At 35.0% G+C, this 26,395-nt stretch overlaps 1 protein-coding gene across 1 annotated transcript; it reads right to left on the minus strand.

Annotated features, from left to right (window-relative positions):
* Positions 1-14,281: 14,281 nt before the first annotated feature.
* LOC123553771 (interferon-induced protein 44-like) lies at positions 14,282-26,154 on the minus strand. The gene is made up of 4 exons (XM_053548806.1): positions 26,060-26,154; positions 22,171-22,311; positions 17,966-18,137; positions 14,282-15,803 (listed from the first exon to the last, which is right to left on the minus strand). Exons 2-4 carry the CDS (start codon positions 22,246-22,248, stop codon positions 15,499-15,501), a joined length of 555 nt encoding a protein of 184 aa, XP_053404781.1. The 5' UTR covers positions 22,249-22,311; positions 26,060-26,154; the 3' UTR covers positions 14,282-15,498.
* Positions 26,155-26,395: the final 241 nt, after the last annotated feature.

Here is a 26,395-nt window from a genome sequence, read left to right on the forward strand (position 1 = left end):
TGCTAAACGACAAATAGTTACCCCAAAGTGCTTTTTGCTAAATGCTTATTGAAAAATATTGACTGTAAAATGGTAATTATCTATCTAACGGCTAATGCTAAATGTTAAATGTGAACAAGAGCTCGTCGAACACGCAATGCCCCTCTTGTTGCATTCATTAATTACACAAGGAACAGAAATTATATGCTCACTGTAAACAAAAGTTCTACCATTCTGGTTTAATCTGACCTTGACCTTTAACCTATTAACCTAACAAGATTACGGAGTGATCTTGGCGCCATCCACTGAGCCATTTTTGAATGTTCCAAATTTCAAGACTAGCTCAAGGTCAAAATCAATGTCAAATTTCATTTCGGTACAAAACAATGTGTATGTGGTCCAAATTTGAAAGCTGTGGCTTGAGAAATTTGAAAGCAGGTCACCAGATCAATTTCAAGGTCAAAGTTCATTTCGGTAGACAGAACTATGCATGTGCTTCAAATCTGAAGGCTGTAGCTTGAGAAATGTGAAAGTAGGTCATTAGGTCAAAATCAAGGTCAAATTTTATTTCGGAACACAAAACTATGCAAGTGGTCCAAATTTGAAGCCTGTACCTTCAGAAATGTGAAAGTAGGTCACTAGGTCAATCTCAAGGTCAAAGTTCATTTCAGTACACAAAACTATGCCTGTGGTTCAAATTTGAAGGCTGTAGCTTGAGAAATGTGAAAGTAGGTCACTATGTCAAAATCAAGGTCAAATTTTATTTTGGAAAAAAAACTATGCATGTGGTCCAAATTTGAAGCCTGTACCTTCAAAAATGTGAAAGTAGGTCACTAGGTCAATAACAAAGTCAAAGTTTTTTTTTCGGTACACAAACCTATGCATACTATGCATGTGGTCCAAATTTGAAGGCTGTAGCTACAGAAATGTGAAAGTAGGTCACTAGGTCAAGATCAAGGTCAACTCATGTCAAGGTTCATCTTGCCACCCAAAACTATATATGTGGTCCAAATTTGAATGATGTAAGTTATGGACATGAAGGTTCCGAGTTTTCCCTATATAAGTCTATATGAACCATATGACCCCTGGGGCGGGGCCATATTTGACCCTAGAGGGATAATTTGAACAAACTTGGTAGAGAACCACTAAATGATGATACATTACAAAATATCAAAGCCATAGCCTTTGTGGTTTGGACAAGAAGATTTTCAAAGTTTTTCCCTATATAAGTCTATGTAAACCATGTGACCCCCAGGGCAGAACCATATTTGACCCTAGAGGAATAATTTGAACAATCTTAGTAGAGGACCAATAGATGATGTCATATACAAAATATCAAAGCCCTAGGCCCTGTGGTTTTGGACAAGAGGTTTTTCAAAGTTTTTTCCTATATAAGTCTATATAAAACCATGTGACCCCCGGGGTGGAGCCATATTTGACCCCAGGGGGAAAATAATCTGAACAATCTTGGTAGAGGACTACTAGATTTAGCTACATACCAAATATCAAAGCCCTAGGCCCTATGGTTTTGGACAAGAAGATCAGAAACTGTTTTAACTGTTCCTGGCCAATGTGACCTTGACCTTTGACCTAATGACCTCAAGATCAAAAGGGATCATCTGCTGGTCATGACCAACGTCCCTATCAACTTTCGTGACCCTAGGCCTAAGCGTTCTTGAGTTATCATCCGAAAACCGTTTTACTGTTCAGGGTCACTGTGACCTTGACGTTTAACCTACTGACCTCAAAATCAATAGGGGTTATCTGCTGGTCATCACCAACCTCCCTATCAACTTTCATGATCCTAGGCCCAAGTGTTCTTGAGTTATCATCCGGAAACCGTTTTACTATTCAAGGTCACTGTGACCTTGAACTTTGACATACAGACCTCAAAAACAATAGGGATCATCTGCTGGTGATGACCAACCTTCCTATCAACTTTCATGATCCTAGGCCCAAGCGTTCTTGAGTTATCATCCGGAAACGGATTGGTCTACATTCCGACCGACCGACCGACAGACCGACAGACCGACCGACATCTGCAAAACAATATACCCCTCCTTCTTCGAAAAGGGGGCATAAAAATGCTAAATGCTTACTTCTAAGTGTTCTTTTCAAATAAAGGGCTGATTAATTCAACTTTTGAATAGTCATTGGCCTTTTTACATACCATGTTCCTATTAAAACATTTTCTAAAAGTTTTAGAATAATCGGGTTCAGTCTCATGTACCTATGACAGGTAGAACATGTTATAGCTTTGAATCAAAGTGATAGAACATAACATGTTTTCACATAATTCAAAGAGCATTCGAAGGGGAGTGGTGGTCTACTGGATAAAATATCAGCCGCTTAATGCAGGGGTCGTTGGTTCAGGCCCCATATTTCTTCTCATATGACACCAGTACTTGTTTCTCCTGGAAGCGGACTCGATAGTGAGAAAATCTGGTTTAAAAAGTAAACTATATGACGCGATTTTTGGTATGTACAAAAAGGTACCAGCATGTGTTAGAACAAGCGAAGGTTTGACAGACTATTTCAATTGTCCAGTAGGCTTAAAACAAGGCTGTTTGGCTTCCCCAATCCTGTTCTTAGTCTTTATCGATGAATTAGTGAGACGTATTGAGGAAAGTGGTTTCAGAGAAATTCAACTTTTTCCTGATACAACTGAGTTATTGTCTTTACTGTTTGCTGACGATTTAGCCTTTACCGCAGATACAGTCGTAGGGCTACAAAGATTATTAAATTTATTAAATGATTTTTGCGTTGAAAAGAAAGTAAAGGTTAATCCTACTAAATCTAAGGTTATGGTTTTTAAAAAGGGTGGGAGACTATCAAAAAAACGAACAATTGGTGTATGATAGCCAAAATCTTGAAGTTGTAAATAGTTTTAGTTATGTTGGTGTTACATTATCACAACAGTTGTCCTTTCATAGAATGGCAAATGATCAAGCTTCTAAAGCAAAACGAATTCTTATATCGGTTCTGTCAAACCTACACGAGTATGGTCAGCTACCGCAAAAAGTATTTTTCAATATATTTGACACAAAAATTAGTCCAGTTTTATTATACGGGGCTGAGATCTGGGGATATATAGGTTAACACCACCAGAATTAGTACATAATTATGCATGTAAAAGATATTTATGTGTCAAACAAAAAACAACAAATGCTGCAGTGCTTGTTGATTGTGGGAGGTTTCCAATGTTCATAAATTCTGCAAAATGGGTCGTCAGATACTGGTGTAAAATTCTTAGAATGGGGGAGCATAGGTTGGTTAAAAATGTTATCTTATGCTTAAATGCTTAGACAATAGCGGTCAAACAAACTGGTGCACGGGTTTAAGAAATATGTTATGTAATAATGGGTTTGGGTATATTTGGTACAACCAGCGTGTAAACAATGAAGATGTTTTTATTAAAGCTTTTGTACAAAAATTGACAGACCAATATTTGCAGGAATGGGATTCAATAATTTACGATAGTCCTAAATTGTCTGTATACAGTCAGTTTAAGAATACTTTTTAACATGAAAAATACTTCAATGTTTTAATGATTAGAAAATTCAGAAACGCACTAGCAAAACTACCTCTTTCTTCCCATAGTCCTGAAATAGAAAAAGGTAGATATGATAGCACACCCAGACAGCAAGGAATATGTTAAACTTTGTAATAATTTCAGTTGAAAATGAGTTCCATTTGTATTAGTATGTCAAAACTGTCTACACTACGAGCAAGGAATACGCTAAGATATTATGACAAACCTAACATTCATAAATTTAATATTTTAATGAGCTCTAACTCGGAAAGGGTTATTCAAAATTTAGCAACGTATGCTTTTATGCATTTAAAACAAGAAGTGAATTGTTACATGATACTAGTTCTATGTGATATTTATATCATCATCAGTCCAGTAGATATAGAAGTTAGTAAACTAATATTTATCGGAAAAAATGTGAACTCTTATACAAGTATATATCGTGACTACAGAGTGAATAATACAAATTTATGTTAATATTCTTCATAGTATAAATATTCTTCATAGTATAATAAAGTACATGCATTTGTAGGAATATTTATATGTAATTATCATATGTACATGTTACAAGATTTAAAATATTGCTTCTATGTTTAACAACTGAATCGAAATATAGCAAGAGATTACACACATACATGTATAGGTTCTGCAAGGTTGTTCTCGTATAACATGTCATTGTATTTAAGGTACCAGAAGCTTTAGTGACATTATACTATTGTATATATGTATTGTATATATGTTGTACACAATAAGTACCTTGATTTATTTCACTTTGGTTCCAGTCATTGTCATTGTGATGTATCATGTGCAAATAACGGTTGATATGGGCCGGTGGCCAACATCAATAAAATTATTGTCATTGTCATTGTCATTGTCAGTCAGACGTAAAACAATGACATGTTCTAGCGGATATAAGAACATCGGACCGACAATATTTATTCATTAAATGTTTAGAAAATTTAATTGAGACAAAGTTGTGTTAAAATGCCTAAGACTATTTATCATTTCGCATATATCTCAACATTTAGCTTCTTTGTTTGTCGATTACCGTTTGACTGTCGTCAAGGATTCGATGAATAGTTGACGTCTTGAAATTGGAACATCATAAAATCATAGAAAGAAATAGTTGTTTAACATGAAAATTGCACAGCTTATTAAATAAGTACATTATTCTAAAATTCTTGTGTCAATTTCATGATAAATGCTTGAATTCCCGAAAAGGGATCACAATAAGGGGCCTAACTTCTGGACAGTTCAGATTCTTTAAAATCTAACCATTTTCAAAGAAATGTTTAACATCTTCTATTTGATGCATTAGCAACAATGTACGAATACAAAAATAATAGACTGATCATCTTTTCTAGAAATTTTGAAAATTGACCGTTTTTATTTCTTTACAAATGAAATTTTATTTTAAAGGAGAATAACTTCTTGTGAGTATTTGACGTTTCAACATGTATTGGACCTAGTTTATTGGTAAAGATGTTGTCCATTTAAAGACAATTGCGAGACGTTCAATTTACGGTTTATAATACCTTTTTATGGGATAATCATGTCTGTTTCATAAAAGCCGTTATATATTCAATGTTTGTAAATGACGAACTTTGACATATTGCATATTACGGACAAATAGAACAACGAGCCCTAAAATTGTAAAATATTATTAAATTTTAGCGGTATCTTGCTTCCTGAGACGTTGGTTGTGGTAGTGGAATATTTATGCCATCAGTGTGTTACAAAATGATATTTAAGAAAACACTGAGAGACTTTCAGAAGAAATCAGGACTGTTTGGTACATTTAAATTGATCTAAAACTTAGAAAATATTATTTTCTAATAAAATTTTGTCATTTTGTAACATTCTTATTAATATTCATGAATATGCAACTTAGTTAATTAACATAAAATACTGCTATTTTAAGGCCAATGACTTAACTCCATTTTGATACCATTTGTATTGTTTCATCACCAAATCTGACCAAGGTATGACTGATTATCATTTATATGGTTGTCTTTTCCAAAAATGAATGGTTGTCATGGAAACAGTGAAATCATATATAATTCAAAAGAGTTTTTTCATGGGAACGTCTTTTATTTTGAAAGAGTTGGTCCTGCTGAACAATTTGGTACCAATGAAAAAAGTCTAGGGGGGAGATGCATGGTAAACCTTATTGGCCCCCACCTAATAATGCTGTCAGTTTTGCTACAAATAGTGCAGCAAACAATCTTATATATAAGCCGCCACGTAAGTGCTTTTGTTGTTTAGGTAGTTGTAAAGTTTTTGCTTTATGTACAAAATTTACAGCCATAAATTTGAATGACAGTTCGTAAAAAAGAAAAGACTGTTTCAATTGTTGAAATGGTAAAACATTTTCTAACGTTTGTAGAAAACTCGCTGGGTGCAATGTAACAGAATGTAAATCTCAACACTACTTTCTTTTACATAGTCGGGTAGGTAATAAATCTGATCACAAAGATCAACAATCCGTCGTAAATTGCGCAGCTAAAAGCGGGTCTTATGTGAAGAACTGTTTAGGTATAATACCTGTACTTGTTAGAGGTAGAAGTGGGAAGAACTGCAAGACTGACGCTCTGCTTGACGAGGGAGCTCACAAAACATGTGATGAACGCTTGTTGAAAATGCTGAACCTACCCTGAAAACCTGTGACGTTCAAGATGTCTACAGCAAGCTCTTCCGGTATTATCGTCTAAGACAGGAACTTGAGCTGCACGTGCAACCGGCGTCAGGTTATAACTACGCGACGTTGAGAAAAGTCTGGTCAGTAAAATTTCTTCCAGTATCAACTAGCTCTGCTGCGAGAAACGCAGACTTCAGAGATCTACCATACTTATTTAAGATAGAAATCACTGAAATCGACTCTAACCCTGTGATGCTTCTTATTGGAACAGATACACCACAGGCACATATACCCTAGGAAGTACGTTCAGGCCGCTATGATCAACCCTACGCCATTAAAACCCAACTAGGCTAGGCAGTGCGCGGACCTGTCACAGACACTATAACACAGAAAACGGCGAATGTAAATTTCCACAGTCATCTGATATATTGTTACAACAACAATTTAAGAAATTGTGGATTTTGATGAAAAAGTGAAAGTAGAAAGAAAATGTCTCTGGAAGACAAGAAAGCTTTAAACACTACGGACACTCCGTTGAGATATGGACATTACAAACTGAAATAACCATGGCGTGACGAGGAAGCAGTAATGCCTAATAACTTGACACTACGCGTCTCAAACATTTGGAGAGGAAGTAAGCACGAGATCAAGAGCTGCAAAAAATGTACACGGCATCAGTTACTGACTATATCAAAAAAGGACATGCAAAGGAAGTTACAAACATTGAATCTGATAGTAACCGGGTGTGGTACTTATTCTATCATCCTGTGACGAATCCTAAAAAGCCCGAAAAAGTGCCGCCAGATACAAAGGAATTTCCCTTAACAGTCAACTTCTACAGGGACCCGATTTTATGAACAGCTTGGTTGGCATTTTTATCAGATTTCGTCAAGAGCATGTTGCATGGTTACTAAGATAAAAGGCATATTGCAGACGTAAACACTTAAACCACACCTTGGAATTGAGTGAAGGTGACTTAAGCACCAATAAACTCAACATGGCGGAATATACTGAATTAGCTTTGGTACAACGTACGTCGTTTATCGATGAGAGAATGTGTCTACAAATGGGATTTCTGTAAGAAAAGACCGTTGTTTAGCATCTTTGAACTCGATTATACACCATAAACGGATCAGAGTACAAGGACGCTTGCAATTCGAATATCCAAGCAAATATCCAGTCGTACTACCTAGCAAACACCATGTAACAAAACTAATAATAAAACATATCGGCGAACATAATGGTCACGTTGGAAAAGAACATGTACTTTCAATGTCGCGTGAGAAATATTGGATTCTACACGGACCTAGCGCAGTAAAGAGTATTTTGAGAGGTTGTATCCCGTGCAGATAACATTTACACCGTTAATGACCCAACAGATGGCGCCCTTTCTTGACGAGCAGAACGACACGAATATGCACCATTTGTTCAAATATATGGAATCGATATTCGGACTATGTATTATGAAGACATGTTTGTGCTCGAACAGCTGTAATGGCTGTATTTTCACGTGCCTAACGTCGCGTGCGGTTCATTTTGAAATCGCTCACACTCTATCTACTGATTCCTTCATATCTGCTGTTCAGCGCTTTCAAAGTCATAGAAAGTGTTCAGTGATAATGGAACTAATGTTGTTGGAGATGAAACTGAACTACGAAAATCATTGCAGCTATGGAATCAGTCCAAAGTTGATGTTTTACTCAAAACGACATTGAATGGCATTTCAGCACTTCGAACGAAAGCCATATGGGAGGAGCATGGAAACGTTTAATTCGTTCTACTAGAGTAGCTACTTACATTAATGGCTGAAACAGAGAAAATACTAAATGACAGACCTTTGACCTGCGTTTGCAGTGATCCAAGCGACCCACCAGCATTAACGCTAAGTATTCTACTGCGAATGAAATCCAACCAGTACTTACCTGTGGGTATCTTCAAGAAGCAAGATATATACGCAAACCGGTGTTGGATACAAGTGCAGTATCTTGCAAATGTAATTTGGAGACGATGACCGCTACTTCAGCAATTTCATGGCAACGTAAAACTGTAAACCTGAAGAAAGATGATGTCGCCGTAGACAACATTCGCAGAGGCCAGTGGCTACTAGCCCGAGCGTTTGACATAAATCTTGGTAGAGATGGCCTAGTTCGAAGCTGTGTGATCAGAACTAAACCAGGTCAATTTATCAGGCCAGTTACTAAACTGTGTCTTCTTGAGGCTTCAATGTAAATTTGATGCTAAATAAAAAAATTTACTAACAAGTAAGAGACAAGTTATGTTGTTGAAATTGTTATAATGCGCTAATCAGGAATTTAATGGAAAAATAATATCAAACGAAAGTCAATAACTGTTTTTGGTTAGATTACGTGCACCTTGCAGTTAACTATATAATTACGTGAAATATAATGTCATCAAGTTAAGACTTATTGCTTATAGATAAAGCATGGAGTGTCATTTTTGTGAAGGTTGCTTGTGATAAGATTTATGTCATTTCATACTGGGGACTATAAGAAACCAAAACGTAGTTTTAATATTTGATGTATCTAACGCTATTTATTTGACATCTATTGATATATATTTAAATATAATCATGTATTTGCAATTTTGTTATGTATAACTGGTTCATAATTAATTAACAGAAAAGGCATATTTGGAGCCAAATTCTGAGTGAAAGAGAATGGCATGCTCTTTATTATAAGCTTACCGAAACCATCCCAAAATTGACATGAAAGAAGTTATTAAAGATTCTTATTGTAAACAAACCCCTACAACATTTTACCATCATCAATGTTCTCAGTTCAGGTAATAATTGTTGATACAATTGGAAATGAGAGGACCCAACAGAAATCTTGTGAAAACAGTATATTAAGTTGTTACTCAGTATTGATATCTTTACTTACCTTTTTTGCAGGGCCCAAGCACAATTGCAACTTTTAAAATAATTATCAGTGTTATATCTGTAAAAAGATCCTTTGGATGCAAAGATTGCAGCCAAGAAGAATAATAGCAGACTCGGTTTGACTGAGTCTGTTCATGAGAAGTAATGAAATGTGTAACACCTCTCATGCTTGTTGTATATCAAATACAAAAAAAAATAAACAAATATATGTCTGATCAATTGTTGGGAAACGGACTTATTTAGAAGTTTTCTTAGATTTTCTTGGGTAGGTACCATCTCTATCAAAACACTTTATGTCTTTATGTAAAGACTGCCTCATTCGCAAGTAAAACGAGCTATATTATACTCGTATCCTGCTGCTTAACGTTTATACATATATGTTTATTATTAGAATCATTCTGGGAACAAAAATATTCTATATTTATATTTAACACTTTATCTTACTACATGTCACTTTCGGAAAAAAGCTGTCGGCCGAGGGTTGAACACGCAATCCATTAAACTTAACTGGTTATACATAAAAAAATTCATTAATTGTTCTTTTATTGCATCTGCCTGTCGTATTTTCTCCCATATCGATGTTATATAGCCCTGGCCTCATTCCCGTCGATTTAGGGGCATTTATGACTGGTGTATTTATAGTAATTATACACAGCGTAATTTTAATCGTAGTTAGATATATTTTGTCTGTAAGCCTGAAATTCTGTTTGTGTTTCTAGGTCGTGCCCAAGTGATCACGTGATCTACCAATCCTAGCTTGATTTGTTTACTATTGCGCGTGTCATATTTGCCTAGGTTTAGGTTCGGCATTCCTGTCACACTATTGCAGGTTCGCTTGTTTTTTTTTATGGACAGTTGCTCTTCGAATTTCACTCTCTGTGATACTAGGCTCGCTCTTTCTTCTCTCGGACGAATGCATTTGAACAGTTGCTGCGGCACTCCCTGTCCAAACCTTAAGTGACCATAGGTTTCCAAATTTATATTAAAGTTATAATTTAGCGTTACTGGTAACCCCTTACAATATCATCGTATGATGTAATGTTTAATATCGAATGATAATGAAAAATCGCTTTATATCAAGTTTTATTTTTTTCCGGAAGCTAAGATAAATCAATAAAATACATTAAATGTTTGTCATATTTTAACGGTTTATCACTAAAACTTTTCCAACGTAATCGCTGAAGGAAAATCATGTTTAGTTTGCGAAAATGATATATGTGTTTCAGTGTGATCCTGGTTCAGCCGATGAGGAGGTATGCAATTATGAAACAAATCGTTTTGTTGTTAAATTTTAAGACAGACCTTTAGACTTTAAAGAAAATTTATGTATGTTTCCGGGTCATGGATTATGGTTAGACATAGCGTGTTTAATTATCATATAGATAAAAGCAAAGATCGCCTTGAAACACTGAAATTCCCCAATTCTATTCTGGGTCAATCGATATCATGCCGTATATGGAAAATAAGTCGAGTGTATCCGAACTTATCATCACACTGTGAATATTGCATAAGATCATTTAGAAGTCTCTCCTAAAAGCAATCTTTTGGTTGTTGCCATAAATGTGATAGAAATGTTGCAAAAAAGAAAATAACAGTCAGTTGCATTATAACCTGTGGCGGGAAGTATACATTTTCTTCAAAGTAATTTTATTTATTATCTACCTTCTTTATCTTTATCTTGTAACTCAGTTATTAATTTGTGATATGGTATCTGGCTAAGACAATTCCAGACGGCATTCATGGAGTGTAATCTTTATCTATGAAATGTGTCATACAGTTAACATTTCCAAATTCGTGTTCAAGTGGGTTTCTTGAAGTGTAGCGTGGCGCAATTGTTTAGTTGTTTCTGTGGCAATGTCATTGCAAGGTTTTTAATATTATTCTTACTTCCATCCATCCCTAACCATTTTTCCTGTTCAGTTCAACACTGTAATTATCTTATATTGTAACTTCAGATTGCAAACTTGAAATATTATTGTAGGGTATTGTTACAAACATGCCCGTTGCCGTAGTATATACAGTATATCACCGATATCTCTAAGTTGACGAGCAATTCTACCATATGTTTCACTCAGAATTTCGGGGCCAGAAATATGAAGATTACACAGATATTTTTCAAACCCAGCTACACAGAGAAATAAGGCCAAATGATTACTAGGTGCTTTTCCTGGCCGTTTTCTTTGGGTATTAAGCAGTGTTTGTCAAGTATTGGTCATTTCAGGATATCCTAATATTACCGAAAAAGAAAGAGATCTTGTCCCAAACTTTGGTCATGAGATGCTTTTAATTGCGTAACGCACTTAGACAGATGTGGAGATGATTTAGGATGACATCTTCTGGGTCTTTTCGTAGACTATATTTCAAAACTCTGTGTGTGGTTTCAGGCCCTTTCTTGCTGATTTGCTATAAAGTATGCAAGTTCATGGTCATTTGACACTTTCTTAATAACGACTGGAAAATAAAACGCGGCTCCAAGTATGTTGTCCGGGTAAGTTAGTGACAGAATGGTTGTGATACCTGACTCAATAGGCTTGTTTCTCGGCGCTGTGATAACTAAAAATTACTTTGTTGTATATTTCTTTCACTTGGGGAAGATATATACGGATGGTCCGTATTTCTAACTGTGAATGCTTGTGTGTTAATTAGTACCCGGAGTGCACCTTGGATCATTGTCGCTATTGACCAATAATTGTATCGCTCTGCCCTGAATGCAAATGTAATAATTATACATCTACAAACTGTCATGTTTTTACGTGCCTCTTTATCAATGGTGCCTGCAAGCAATTTGCTTACCTTTTGTCTTTCTCTGAATAGCAGGCGAAAGCTTCTTATATAAATGAACATTCCAAAAAATAAATTTTAATTAGCGTGAAATGTCCGGTTCACTTTAAATATGGTCAAATATCTCAAAAACAAGAGGGTCATGATGACCCTGGATCGCTCACCTGAATAATATGAGCTACATGTTTCAAATGATGAAATATTAAGAAATTCAATAAGTCATATTCATGGTTAATGACATTCAGTTTTACGATTAGTGTGCAAAACTGTGTATGTCATCAAACATTCAAGGCTGTATCTTAAAAACAGGAAAGTAGGTCAGTAGGTCAAGGTCACAGTAAAGTGACATCATATTACTTGGGGTCATCAGGTAATTATAATTAAACATTCTTGGAAATAGGATCAGATGATTTTTTAAGTATTTCTTCCTATATAACTTGCATAATAACTAAGTAATCCCAGGGCGGGGCCTCTTTTAATCCCAGGGGCATAATTTGAACAGTTTTGGTAGAGAACTACTAGACAATGCATCATACCAAATATCAAAAGCCTAGGTCATATGGTTTCAGACAAGAAGATATTTAAAGTTTTTTCCTATGTAAGTCTCTATAAAATTTGGGACCCCCAGGGCAGGGCCTCTTTTCACCCCAGGGGTACAATTTGAACAATTTTGGTTGAGGACCATAAGACAATGCTACAAACCAAATATCAATGGTCTAAGTGTTGTGGTTTCAGAGAAGAAGATTTTTAAACATTTTTTCCTATATAAGTCTATGTAAACTTTGGGACCCCCGGGGCAGGGCCATATTTGACCCTAGGGGGATAAATTGAACAATTTTGGTAGAGAACCATTAGATGATGCTACACACCAGATATCAAAGCCCTAGGCCCTGGGGTTTTGGACAAGAAGATTTTTAATTTTTTTCCTTTTGGTTTCCATGGCAACCAGAGTTCTGCATGGAATTCAATTCTTTGAACAATTTTGAAAGGGGCCACCCAAGGATCATTCCTGTGAAGTTTGGTGTAATTCTGCCAAGTGGTTTTCAAGAAGAACATTTTTTAGAAAATGTTGACGGACACACGACGCACGACGGACGACGGACGACGCACGACGGACATTGAGCGGTCACAAAAGTTCACCATGAGCCTTTGGCTCAGGTGAGCTAATAAGCACATGAACCTATTTTATTTCACCAACTCATAGGCCATATGTTTATATACAACTGTGAGAAGTTTCATCAAAATGTACATTGTAGAATCATTTCTATTCGCGACAATGTTATTAAAGTAATGATGTTCTCATAGACTCCCATTATAAAATATTGCGCAAGGTCCAAATTTTTCAAATCAGTCTAGCACAAAAAAGGCATTATTTGCTGAATTTTCTAGGTATATTTTGAAGTTTTAAAGAATCAGAGTTTAATCAAATTCTACAATGTAGAAAACATCTATCAAAACGTGCAGAACTACCTTCAGATGACTTTAACCGCATGAGTTTACGGCCGAACAGTGACGATTGTTAATGTGATTTATTTTATGCTAACTGATGAAATACTGTGTTTTATCAGTGAGATATAATCCATATCACTCACTGATATCACTCACTGTAAATGCCGATCTACTTGTACATTGTGTATGAATTTTGAATTATTTGCTTAAAACAGGATGAAAATTGTAACCGCACTTTGTTCTTTATAGTATATTTCTCGACTCAAATTATTGTACTTATTGAGAATTGCATAACTTTATGCAGCAAAACATGAAATAAAATGAAACTTTATGTTGTGTGCGTCTTACGTCATGTCTGTTTACGCGCGTCTGTTTCCTGCGCTGAGATTAAAAGTTATTGCAAAATGCACATCTCAACGTAATTAAGCATAGAATAAAAAGAAAAATTGTTTGTTTTTCGTGAATATGGAATACATCTCACATCGCGCTCATGAAAATATAAAAAATATTTTATCATTTAACTATAATGGAAAGTGCCTGATATCACTTACCTTATATTTCGTTTGATATCAGGTCATTTGATATCAAGATTAAGCTTCTCTCATACTGACAGACTACACCTCATTTCAGAGTCCATCTTTGGTTATGCATGACATTTTCTAAATAGATTATGTAATCTTATCTAGTAATTTAGCTATGCCTTTGTCCACTTTCATCACACAGACAGTACTGCTGTATTTAATGACGTCATTGTGTAACACCGTGTTAACATTTTCATACATGAATCGAATCTTGGAAAGGATTATAATACACTTGAAACTGTACTTATTCTTGATTTATACCTTATATAAGTGTTTGTTTTAATTACGATTCGTAGAACAGGTTACATTTACTGATTTTTAATTATCTATCACTGAGTCTGGAGCTGGAAGTGAAATTATGAGTGTTTTGGGCATGTGATGTAAGTCTAGTTGCTCGAGTAAAATGATTGAAAATTTCGAAATAAAGCATTTTTTTTTCTATTTTAACGCAGGTACAAGTTTATCTGATTATATACGAATATCAAAATGACAATAATCATTGTTCAAGTTGAACTCAAAATGGTTGCCATACGGCTTTGGATGGATGAATTTTCAAATACGCAAAGTATAAATTCATTTCTTCATTGCATCAGAAGTTAATTTTACAAAATAGAGATGGGGACCCATGTTGTTAAAGGCAGGCTGTATGCGTTTCACGATAAATAGAACAACAGACAACTGTCTTTTGATATCAATGTTATCAGGCTCGTTAGATATGGGCGGAATAGGTTCGGTTGTCTTCCAACCCATATCAACCTCAGCCTGATAACATTGATATCAAGACAGTAGCCTGTTATTCTCTATATATCATAAAGTTCCCAAGTAATCGGGGACTGCCTTGAACTAATTGCAAGCATAATATCTTGGTCCAAATATTCTGGATACCGTTCCAAGATGTTTCAATAGTAATATGTCATTACAAACTGTCTAAGGATCAAGTGTAGACAAAAACGCCGAGTCCCAAACTTTAGTCTTCAAAACCGCTATGTCATCTACCTCATCCTAGAGAAATATTGAAATATTAAACTTGTGTGCGATTTCGGGCCATTTCGGTGACTGCCCTTAAATGTTTTTAGTGATTTAGTCATATATGCATCCACTGCAAACTTAACACCCGTGTCCGAAACTTTGACTAAATTCTCCCAGAGAAATAATGAGATTTTTGTTGGCGGTATTCCTTGCAACAGTTGTAGGTATATACTGTAACAGCTTAATCATTAAGGACTATCTTTGCATCAATAACACAAACAAAAAATGGGTACCAAAATATTGTTGCGAGCATTTATATGAAACGTATAACCTTTTGTGAAATTGGGCCTAAATTCATTCATGTCTTTGTACTAACTACAACATTTAATATGCATCATATACATTCTCAAATCTTGAATTACTTTGAAACTTGTGTTAACGTTTTTGTGGTTATCTTCATCTTATATAATAGCATTCAAAGATCATAACTTGTCTCACTGAAAGGTCAAACGCCCAAATTGTTAGACAATGTAGATTAAAGCAGACAAATTTGAAATCCTATCAGCCTCCAGAATGCTTTTCAGCATTGTCTTCTAAACCTTTTCTAATATGATGAAAATGTATACAATCTATAAAACACTTTAACTTAATCAACATTATCAGTCTACATCTATATCTCGTCAACCTGACTTCGTCTTTCTCTTTGTTCCCCATTCTCAAGATAGTCTCCCGCAAAGTGAACCATCTGCCGAAGCGCGAGCAAGATAGGGATGTTTACATTTTTATGTACGCCAGAATCTAGACGGTTTTCATAACTGACGACTGGATGAATAAAGCTTTGTTGAATTCCGAATCTACATGCAGCATACTCTACACATGCCTCGATGAGTGTACTCCGAAATATATCGGCTGTGTTTTTGTTAACAAGTTTACACAGCTTATCACATTTTGCAAGTATTAAAACTTGAGGAATACCTGCATGAAAATATAAATTCCATTAATTAATAATTTGGCTACAATTTAATAACATTATGCATATTGTAAACTATGTCCCTGTTAAGTTGCTTTGTACAAATTTAGACTTTTTTCAACTTTCATTCATATTTATACAAATGGAAAAATAAAACCTTTTAAAATACGGCTATGAAAACAAAACACTTCTCTTTTTATATTTGTTTTGCGAGTAAGATTTAAAATACTACGCACTAAGGAACACTATATAAATTTTATACCACCACTAAGAACGTTTCATCAATTACAACCTATGCTAGAAAGCAAACTCTATATACTCTTACATAGTTTATATAGGTCTCGAAATCTAACCACATAAGCGATTTGTATCTTACGTTTTCGCATACCCCTATATAATATAAGTCGGAATTAAGCAGAAACCAATATATTACTTTGCAAAATGAAGGGTTTGCTTCTGCGATTGTATTAGATGGGTTAGAAATGGTAAATCATGTAGAAATGACAAATATTGAACATGATTTATTGATCCTTAGTTTCTAACCAAGTAATATAAAAGCACTAAACATCAAAAACATAACATAACATTTTTTGCTTGCGGCCGCCGATGCTATCCTAATATACATAATGATATAACAGTTTATATTTATATATTGAACTATATATGTGGAAAATATACAATTATAGTTTGATAGTTTGAATGATACTGTTTGAACATATACTCTCTCTCTCTCTCTCTCTCTCTCTCTCTCTAGTTAAATGTTCTGGATGACCGACAGCAAGAATTCTAACTATAACCATAGTAATCTTATCAAACACTAAATGGTAATTTTAAAGTTTTTTTTGCAAATATATTCAGTTACCATCACATCAAATTTCTGTAACGTAAATCAATAGTGCATACAAATATGTTCAGCTTTACAAACCTAGTTCTTATTTTTCTCTCATCAAAAGGTCGGTCCAATATTTTTTATCAATAAACATCTGCATTTTCATTTCAAAACAATACACAAATTCTGAATGCAAATATTATCAGATAATTCCACAATCTTCTTGTGATTCTGTCCCAAATATTATTCGATTCAAGAATATTCGGCGGCAAAAAAATCAAAACTCTAAATGTTATATTAATTCTCTGGCAGAATTCTACTTTTAAGATTGGCTCTAAATTTCCAAATGGTGTTAAGTAAAAACGAATTGTTTCATTGAAAGTGTAAACGAGTAGAGTAAAGAAATAGATGATAGTATCATAAATTATAAACAAATTGCTGCAATTTGGTTGATCAAAATCTGTTTAAATATGCAAAACTTCCCCATCGAATGCATAAAACTGAATAAATGTAGTGAAATCGAACTGCCGTTAACCAAAAGCATATACTTTACCCGTATACAGTAAGAAATGACATAGAAGTGACAGAACTTCTCGAAGGAAAGCCAACATGGCTGTAAAAAATTCACATTTAAGACTCTTTTTCCCGAGATTTTGTTTTCAAATAAAATCTGGAAAATAGATAAAGCCATGAAAACCAGATCAGCTGGAAATAGTACCTTTATTTCGAATCGGCATATACGTGTTTAGATGTAATTTCCATTTTAGCATCTACAGAAAATGTTTCGAGAAAGCCTTGAAAATAATACAACCTTCCGCAGATAATCATTTTACCTAAGGCGTAAAACAAAATTGTTTGTTTCCGGTATCCCGACCTACCCTAAATTTCTGGCCCGACCCTAAATGTTGTTATGGCCTTGGAGAACATTTTTTTCAACTTTTTGACAAAAAGTTGCAAAACTGCACTTTTTATGAAGTTGCAAAACTGCACTTTTTATGCTTTAAACATGGTCAGTGATGTTAAAAATCAACTTACTGATGCTCTAGAGACATAACTCCCCTATTTGTATTCATTTTTTGACACAAAAATAATTTCCGAAAAGTCTCCCTTAATAAAAAAAAAATCCAAAAAAAAGAGTTTTTCCGACCTACCTACCCTCACTTTTTTTGAGCATGTTACCGGAAACAAAGAATTTTTTTTTTTAGGCCTTAAATCAAAAGTGTTTATCATTTTACATTTGTTAACAATATCTTCTTGTAAAAGAAAACTGCTGCTATTTATAGAATAGTTAGTTCGTTCAATACATATATAACCTGATCAAAAGGGTAATTGTTTTACCTTTGGGAACGAGAATGTCTTGTAAAGCTCGTATTTTTTGTGTGTACTCATATGGTAGTACATCCAATGTAGATGCGTCCACTACGAAGACTACGCAGTTTATCTTATCATTTCTCGTGCTGTTCTGACGATAGTATGGATCGGACTCAGTTATGCCTCTATTGTTTTGAAACTGTGTAAAAATAATATATAAATAACACTGTATAATAATTTATCACTAAAAGTGAAAAATGAAAGTCATTCATATTTTGATTTATAGGTCTTGTGAAATTATCTATCAGACGCATATGACCGTCGGACTTAGGAACTGATGAAAGGGCGCTAACTACTACAGACTTCGCAGAAACAATAACATAGTTACTCTCCTCAATTTCATAGTTAATCATTTTCTTTACTAATTCCTGATCACTAAACACAGAGTAAGCGTTTTTGTCACTTAAGGTTGAATAAGCGGTATTTCATCCTCATCAAGAATAGAGAATCCATTGCGTATACTATCGAGTAAAAGGTCTTATCCTCATCATCTTTTAGTTCATTCTCCCAAATTTTCAATTTTTGTTGGAGAAAGACGGTTTGACCGACTCCCTTACTGTCCTTTTTTGATCTGCTTTGTGTGTACAGTCATTGTGATGGTTGCAAAGCACGGCATGCACACATGGGCATAACGACAGTTGGTAAAATTACACCAATTCCTTCCATTTAATTTTTCGCAGATTGGTCTCCCAGACGACGGGTCAAATTTTCCTCAAGCTGGTGGTTTAATTGCGTTTCGACCTTGTGGAGTTGTAGTGCGGTCTTTAATAGATGAGCGTGTTTTAAGACACAATTACATAAGGTAGTTATCATCTATGTTCCATGGACTGTTGTTCTCATTTTGCAGACAGCGAAATTCATGATCGTATTGTAACACTGACGACCAAGAAAAACTTTGAGCGAATGTTCCGATATTATTAAGATACTCCAAGTAGTTTCGGACATCTTCCATGCTGCACCCCTCTATTATCATCCCAAGGAGTATCCTGTTGTTGCCCTCCATGTATTGGGCCTGGGTGATGGATTCGAGCTTCGGTTTTGTCCCGTCGCGTAATTTGATTTCAATCTCCCTGATTTTCACATCGTTTTGGTCACTTTGCTTTTATGGTTAAGAGTTGAATCATACCTGAGCAGATGTTACACTCAGCATCACCACGTCATCCGCCGTAAGGTTTAATGCATTTTCGGTATCAGTAGCTCGGACTTTCTTTACTGCTTCGCATAACAACAGTTGTTGTCCTAGGTTTAGTTTTTTAGTGAAATGCTTCTTAAATACGTCATCAGTTAAGTTGCGAATTCAATAAATTCCATTTTAACGATTTATAAACAAGCAGAAGGAAAAAACAAGCTGCCAAGACTGCGAGGCTCCCACAGGTTGCCATTTAAATCAGTTTTAAAAGTAAAACTACACAAAAAGACAACACAATCAATGCTTTTAGTTAAAATAAATTCGGCACCAGTAACACCATTATTCAAATGCTACTTTAAAATTCGCTTTAATGAATTAAGTTAAAATGTTAAATATTTTAAATTCTCAAAATTTTAAATTAAATGTTTATCGGGATTATAGGAGAAGTTAAAATTCATAGACGTATGTAAATTTGTTGTATTTTCTCTGATTATTATCAAACTGTATATTATTAACTGGTTAAAACTTAGTTTGCATATTATAAAGGAACAAATGACACATACATACAATTGACATTTTGTAACTTAAAATAACAAGTACCTTCAGTGAAATGGTATCTACCGCCGTACAAAATAAAGGTTTCGCCTAAAAAAGCACTGAAACAGCTTACCTAATTTTAGTAAAAATATCTCATTTCTAACGAAAATTAATGAGTTAGAAGCATTGCATATTGTGAGTAAATGAGCAACAATGAACTTGTCTTGTATGATACCTAGGTATCAATTTTAGTGTAAAGTTTTATGTCTCGTTACTAACTTAAATTGCGAATCAAATTTTCTTCTCCTTTTTGTAACACTGACCTAGACATTGACCAACACAAATCAAGATGCAACTCAATGTCGGTCACCATAAAAGCGAACTTTTATATAACGTTTTGGTCGCGATTTCTCATTCCTAACTAAATTACTGATGAAAAACAATTTTCCTATATTCAGTAAAAATGACCTTGACCGAAACTATCCAAATTACAAATTGCATATTGGTCTCCATGAAAGTTACCTACTTACAAGATCTAGTCTACTTGGCTCCCATGCAAGCTTCCTACATTCCAAGTTTGGTCGAAAGACCTTATTCCTGACTGAAGTAATTAAGAGGAACATAAATCTATTTTAACAGTGACAGCGATTTAAGCATGACCTTTAACCCCCGGTTAGAAAACATACCTCTATCTCTTAACTTTATATATCTTGAAAATCACATACGTGTGAAACCGGTCGAATGACTTACTCTATTGATCTACTTATTTTGTGATCAATTACAAGGAAATTAAATTCACGATAATTTAAAGACATTATTCCTAGCATTCTTTCAACCATTTCTCCGTGGTTGCGATAATATTTACCTTGTATATATAAAATCAACATATATATGTATAGGGTATTTGCAAATGACATAGGTCCTGTTTTATATATGTAAGGGTAGATTACCCGGAAGTTAAGAGCACCACAACACAGCCATAGAGCCATGCATCGCAAAGTAGGCCCACAACAAAAAGAAGAAAAATATTGTAGACGATTTGCTTCAAAAAGCAAACAAGTACAATTTAGATAAGCGCAAAATACAGAAGAGGGTGGAGGGGAAAGAGGGAAGGGTAGGAAAAAGGGATCAGGTGTAAGGGGGAAGTGGAACAAGGATTAATATTCAAAAAGGAAAGCCAAGTTCCTGAAACGCATTAACCCTACAACGTTAGGTCAAACGGTCGTCTAAAAAAACAATCCATCCGCCTTTTAAGTTTAATGATATCAATTCGAATATTTTCTCGGGGCTTTGGGAGGGGGGGGGGGGGAGGGGGCGGCACAACTTTCAGGCTTGAAAAAAAATATATATATATACACAAAAACAGAGTAAATAGCAGAAAGTTTGCAAATACAAATATCACCCACATCGCGCTGGCATTATAAGATATACTGCCTTTTTTAATTATGACTCATGCTTTTCTTTATTTTTAGTGTTATTTGGGGATGCTTATGTCTCACAGATTCAGTTACGGTCAATTTTTGACCTGCATTCTTGTCCAGATCTTGTAACCAATGCACAAATAATACATCTATTTTATATAACGTAAAACTAAAAACAAGGATGAATATCCAACTATTACTAAAGGGTTCTAATTTTATCTTCATTATTAAATCCAGTAACAGAACTATACCTTTAACACCGTTGAGGTCCATTTGCACAATTTATATCTGCTCAAAATAACTATGGATCGGCAATTTTCGCATAATTTTACTTTAACAAAATTAACAATTAAAAGGATTATGGGACATATTTTAGGTTTAAAAACAAATGAGTTGGTCCTTAGGTTACAACAACTACAAAATCAGGGAAGCTTTTAGAATCTGAGTAGTCCGAAAGACAAGACATGATATCAGAAATACGTTTCTCATAGCATTCTAAGTTTTAAACTTAGTTCAGAGCTTGGTCAAAAGCAGAAACTATAGACAGGCGATTTTATATCGTATGTACTACTAGTAATCATTTTAGATAACGGATCAATTAGTATGCAGATCAATATAAACACATTTATTTAATGATATGTAACATTGGTGAACTAGACCATCGTTCTAATTATGATAGAATACTAAAAGTGTTTGCATTGGTCTGTTCAAATGACACATTATTACTAAAAATATGTAACAAGAGTAACAAGAGGGTTTGGTAAAGCTGTAGCTGTATTGATCTCTAGCACTTTATCAGTAAAGTTCATTTGATTAAATGTCTACGCAGCCAGTGCACACTATTTATCGGGAATCGATTAAAGTAAAATATATATCGGGTAATAACCGAGTTGAACAATACCAGTCAGCAAGATGAATATCATTACAATGAAAATATGATAAATATTAGTGTAGTAGGGGAAAAGGAGTGTAAGGTACAGTTTTGGGCAGAGGACGTAATTATAGCTGCGACCAAAAAAAATAGACAAAACCTCTTTTTGATACGTTGTCCTATGGCAGAAGAAAAAACGTATAAAACCACATACCGCATATCCTTTTTTAATATGACCGTCAATCAGAGGGATCAAGTTCTGTGGATTAAAACCTTGATCTTGGTTCTCCATTAGACCAACTGTATCGTGCAGTCGTACATTATCGACCTCGCCCTCCGAATCATAAATAGAGTACTACAGGAAAATATTAAAGTTTGTTTAGTGTGGAAAGTATATAACAAATTATCTATAACGAATGCATTAAGTCAGCCTCAGCAGACGTTCATTTTAAGATGATCACCATGATACGATTCAGGCGTTTTGACAGAATATTTTAGTATTCCGTATGGTGCAAACATGTTAAATGAATACATAATACCAATACTACAGAGGAGTTGTTACAAATGTAATTATTCAACAAGTTATAGCCCGTTGATACATTTTGTATAAAATAGAGAAAAGTGGAAACTTCACAGGTCGCTCAACACGACAAAAACGAAAATGTTGCAGGCTCGGTTTGATTGAGCCTGTTCATGGACGGTAGTGGAAATGCATACTACCGTCCACGCCCTCTAGCCCCGGGTTGAGCAGAACTCAACATTTACACATCATCATGTGGAACGGGCCGTTAGCTGATGTTGATATAACTCGTGGCCCAATCCATTTGTATATGTTACTTTTGTGTTCATTCTATTGTACATATGCCAAATAACAAATACAATAATATATTATTAAACTAAACATTTACACATGCTAATAGTACAAAAAGCAATTTAGAGACATCCGCAGATGTATTCAAATGGCGGTGAACATGAAACCTTCAATGATACACGTGTTGAGGCTCTTAATTCCATGGTCCCCAGTCAGGTCTTTCAGCGGTCTCAGCGGTCCAGTGGTAAAACTGTCTGACTTCGAGTCCATGGGTCGTGAGTTTGATCTCCTGCCCCTCTAACATTCATGGAAAGATGCTTTCCATTTGGCACGCTAAAGAATCATGAACTTTTCTGATTTTGAGCATCTTTTACATCTTGCATTACGTATTCTCACACTAAACATTACGAACAGTAGCCCATATGAGTTTCCTGTGGCGGCTTTAGATCAATACACAAGCACACATCACGGCAAATGACTGAACAGGATTTGTTTTTATCAAAACAACGTTCCCTGACTATTTAGGGTCGAGGAAAGGACTATCAAAATATGAACAAGTATGCACAGGTTTGCATTTTTAAAGCAATGAAATTGTGCGGTATACTAAATGAATAGCATGACAGAAAACCATAACGATATGTTTATAGAAATACATCGTGGTGTACAATATGCTGTAAAAACGTTTTGTGTATAAAGGAATGCAATCTCGCATTGTACCTGTATAATTAATCAAAACAGCATACGGACTTGTAAAACACGTTGCTTTAACAAGTCATTTTCGAGGAATTTCGTGAAAAGAATGCATTGCAGTTTGTGTTAAAAATAGTGTGTTTGTAGCTATAGCAGTTAGACGTCAAAATATGTAATAACTAGAGTTGTCTCAGGAGTGACGAATTATACCACCACAATATGGCCTTCTCACAAAACTAAGCCAATGCCAAGGCCAAACTTGCTTGACCTTTAACCCAATGACATCAAAATCAATAGGGATCATTTGCTGGTCATGATAAACCTCCCTATTAAGTTTCAACATCCTTGCCTGACCGTTCTCAAGATATTGTCTGAAAACAATTTAAATGTTTCTGTGTACCAAAATTTATTATCCTGAACCCAAGCGTTCTCAAGTTATCATCCGGACACCGTGCAACTGTTTAGAGTCGTTGTGACCTTGCCCTTTGGCCTACTTGTCGTTTTGTAGGGGGTATAATAAATTCTCTGTGGCGGATGACTCTTACTGATTATTGAATAAGACTCCTTATTACTTTAATCTTTACATATTTAGTGAGATTTATTGACAGGCTCCGACAAATCAAGTTTTAGACAAGATACCTTGCAATAAATTTACTATACATAATAATTTATTATGTTTGTTACAAATGAACATTATTCTTACAGTGCACACTTTGACTAGTCATGTCCAGCCGATTTGTTCGTAATTATTAAGTTCATTTATTATATGGCTGTTATTCAACGTGAAAAGAATAATAAACGAATACAGATATCCAAACTCGATCATATACAAGAGACCACTCAACATATGATTTTACTCTTACATGCTCTAGCAGATATTGAATAGCCATCACAATGCTTTGAGTAAGACAGATAATATTGTCATCATGTCACGCATTTTTAAGAAATTAGCTAACAAATGTTTCAGAAAAGTAAAATCTCGAGGCAGCTGTATATGATAGTAGGTAATATAAAAAGATTTCTACCTCCGTCGCGTTTAATGTAGAGTATAACGATTTACAATTGTCATCAATGGTTCACGGTTTTCTTGTTAGACACTTTACAAATGTACTACCGCAACACCTAATTTCCCACCAAAAAATCTAGGTATAAATCTCCGATTCTCAATTTTATAAGTATTCTAAAAGAGGTATCCCCCTTCGACCCTGCCATTTCTAAAATAAATAAATGTAAACAGTTGTCAAAAACGATGTGTTACCTAGTTATGTTAAGTTTAAATACTGGTACGTTGTTGCAAATGCATCAGAACGAAGACATGTAACAGCTGTATAAAATGGTGAGTTTCTTTCAATACGCTGAACTTTCCAGAAGTGTGTCCCCTTTATCATTATTATTATTATTATTATTATTATTATTATTATTATTATTATTATAAAAGATTTATATTGCGCCCTTTTCATGATAAACACGTTCAAAGGCGCTTTACATATAGGAAACGAAGCCACACAGGGCGCGACATTCATCCTCTACTAGTACAGACACAAAGCGATCTGACCAGAGGGACAGAGTGAGATAAAGCCCCGAGAACAGACAGAGAGAACATTTTAGATACAGTCGTGTCCGGCTAACTTAGCATAGCTCTTTGCGAATAGACAGTCTGGTTCTTTAACGTGCCCGGTGTATAGCACCGATACACGCGAAGCCATCTTTCCTGGGAAGAACCAGTACAGGCCTCTAGTTAGGTGGGAGACACTCAAGAGCATCTCGGAAATTTCCAGTGTCTGGACCGGGATTCGAACCCCGGACCTCTGGATTGACAGTCAAGCATGTTACCGCTAGACCACCGGCTCATTTTTATACAGTCCCTTTCCGGAATTCAATTCATATATGAGTAAATTTACAACGGTTTCGTAAAAAATGTATGTCAGTCGTCGTTTAACTGCACGTGTACGCTAAAATGTGTATATGCAGCATAAATGTGCAAAATGAATTAAATAAGCAGAACCGACATATATCAATGTATGACTTCAAATTCAAAATCAAATCTAAGATGAATTTCGTTTATCATTTCAAGTTTTATTGTAAAACTGTGAATATTTTGCATTCTGGTTTTGTTTGTTAACATTTCGCCTAACATGTGCACACTGCTGGGACCTGTAGACCGGATGTTCATTATTGAAGTTCACGCAAGTTTTTTCTGTAACGTTGACGAAAGCATAATATACGTGGAATATGGAATATTAAGACATTGTGACTTGTGTACGCTGGAAGATAAATTATCGCTTGTTTAATATATTAGGAACCCATTCACAGAACTGCTCGATTTTTAAGAAATGTACGAATGGTATGGGTTAGTGCACTTTCCGTTCATGACCATGGTTCTTATGGAATACCTAGGGGTAGGATATAACATGTACAGAGGCATTATTTTCTGTTCTGGTGCCAGTGGAAAATTACTAAAGATGTATTTAAAATATTTTTTATTCTGCATTTCCTCTGATTATAGATTGAAGTTTCGGTAGTTTGTCAAATATTTGCAACATTATAACCGAGATAAAATCTGGATAAGTTATTGCAAAATTGAGATAAATAAAACCAGTACCTAAATGGTTACTGATCCGAATTCATAACCAGCAGTGCAGGCTTTTCTTACAAGTCTCCCTTTGGAAATGCTCAACACCGAATTGATAAAAGCTGGACCAAGAACCAACAGATTTGCAATCACCTTTTCCCTTTCTCTTCGGCCCCTCGTTCCAGTGTTTATATGAAATAGGCTAATCTCTGTTGATAACGTTTTCATGTACTAAAGTAAATACATAGAAAAAGATTAGACTGTGCTAGTACAAATTATAAACAAATTCATTTCCTAAACAATGAATAAAACAGAGTACTTGTTGTCGATAAGTAAATCATAAATGTAAAAGTCATTATTGTAATA

Source organism: Mercenaria mercenaria, chromosome 7 (genome assembly GCF_021730395.1).
Source record: "Mercenaria mercenaria strain notata chromosome 7, MADL_Memer_1, whole genome shotgun sequence".
Lineage (NCBI taxonomy): Eukaryota > Metazoa > Mollusca > Bivalvia > Venerida > Veneridae > Mercenaria > Mercenaria mercenaria.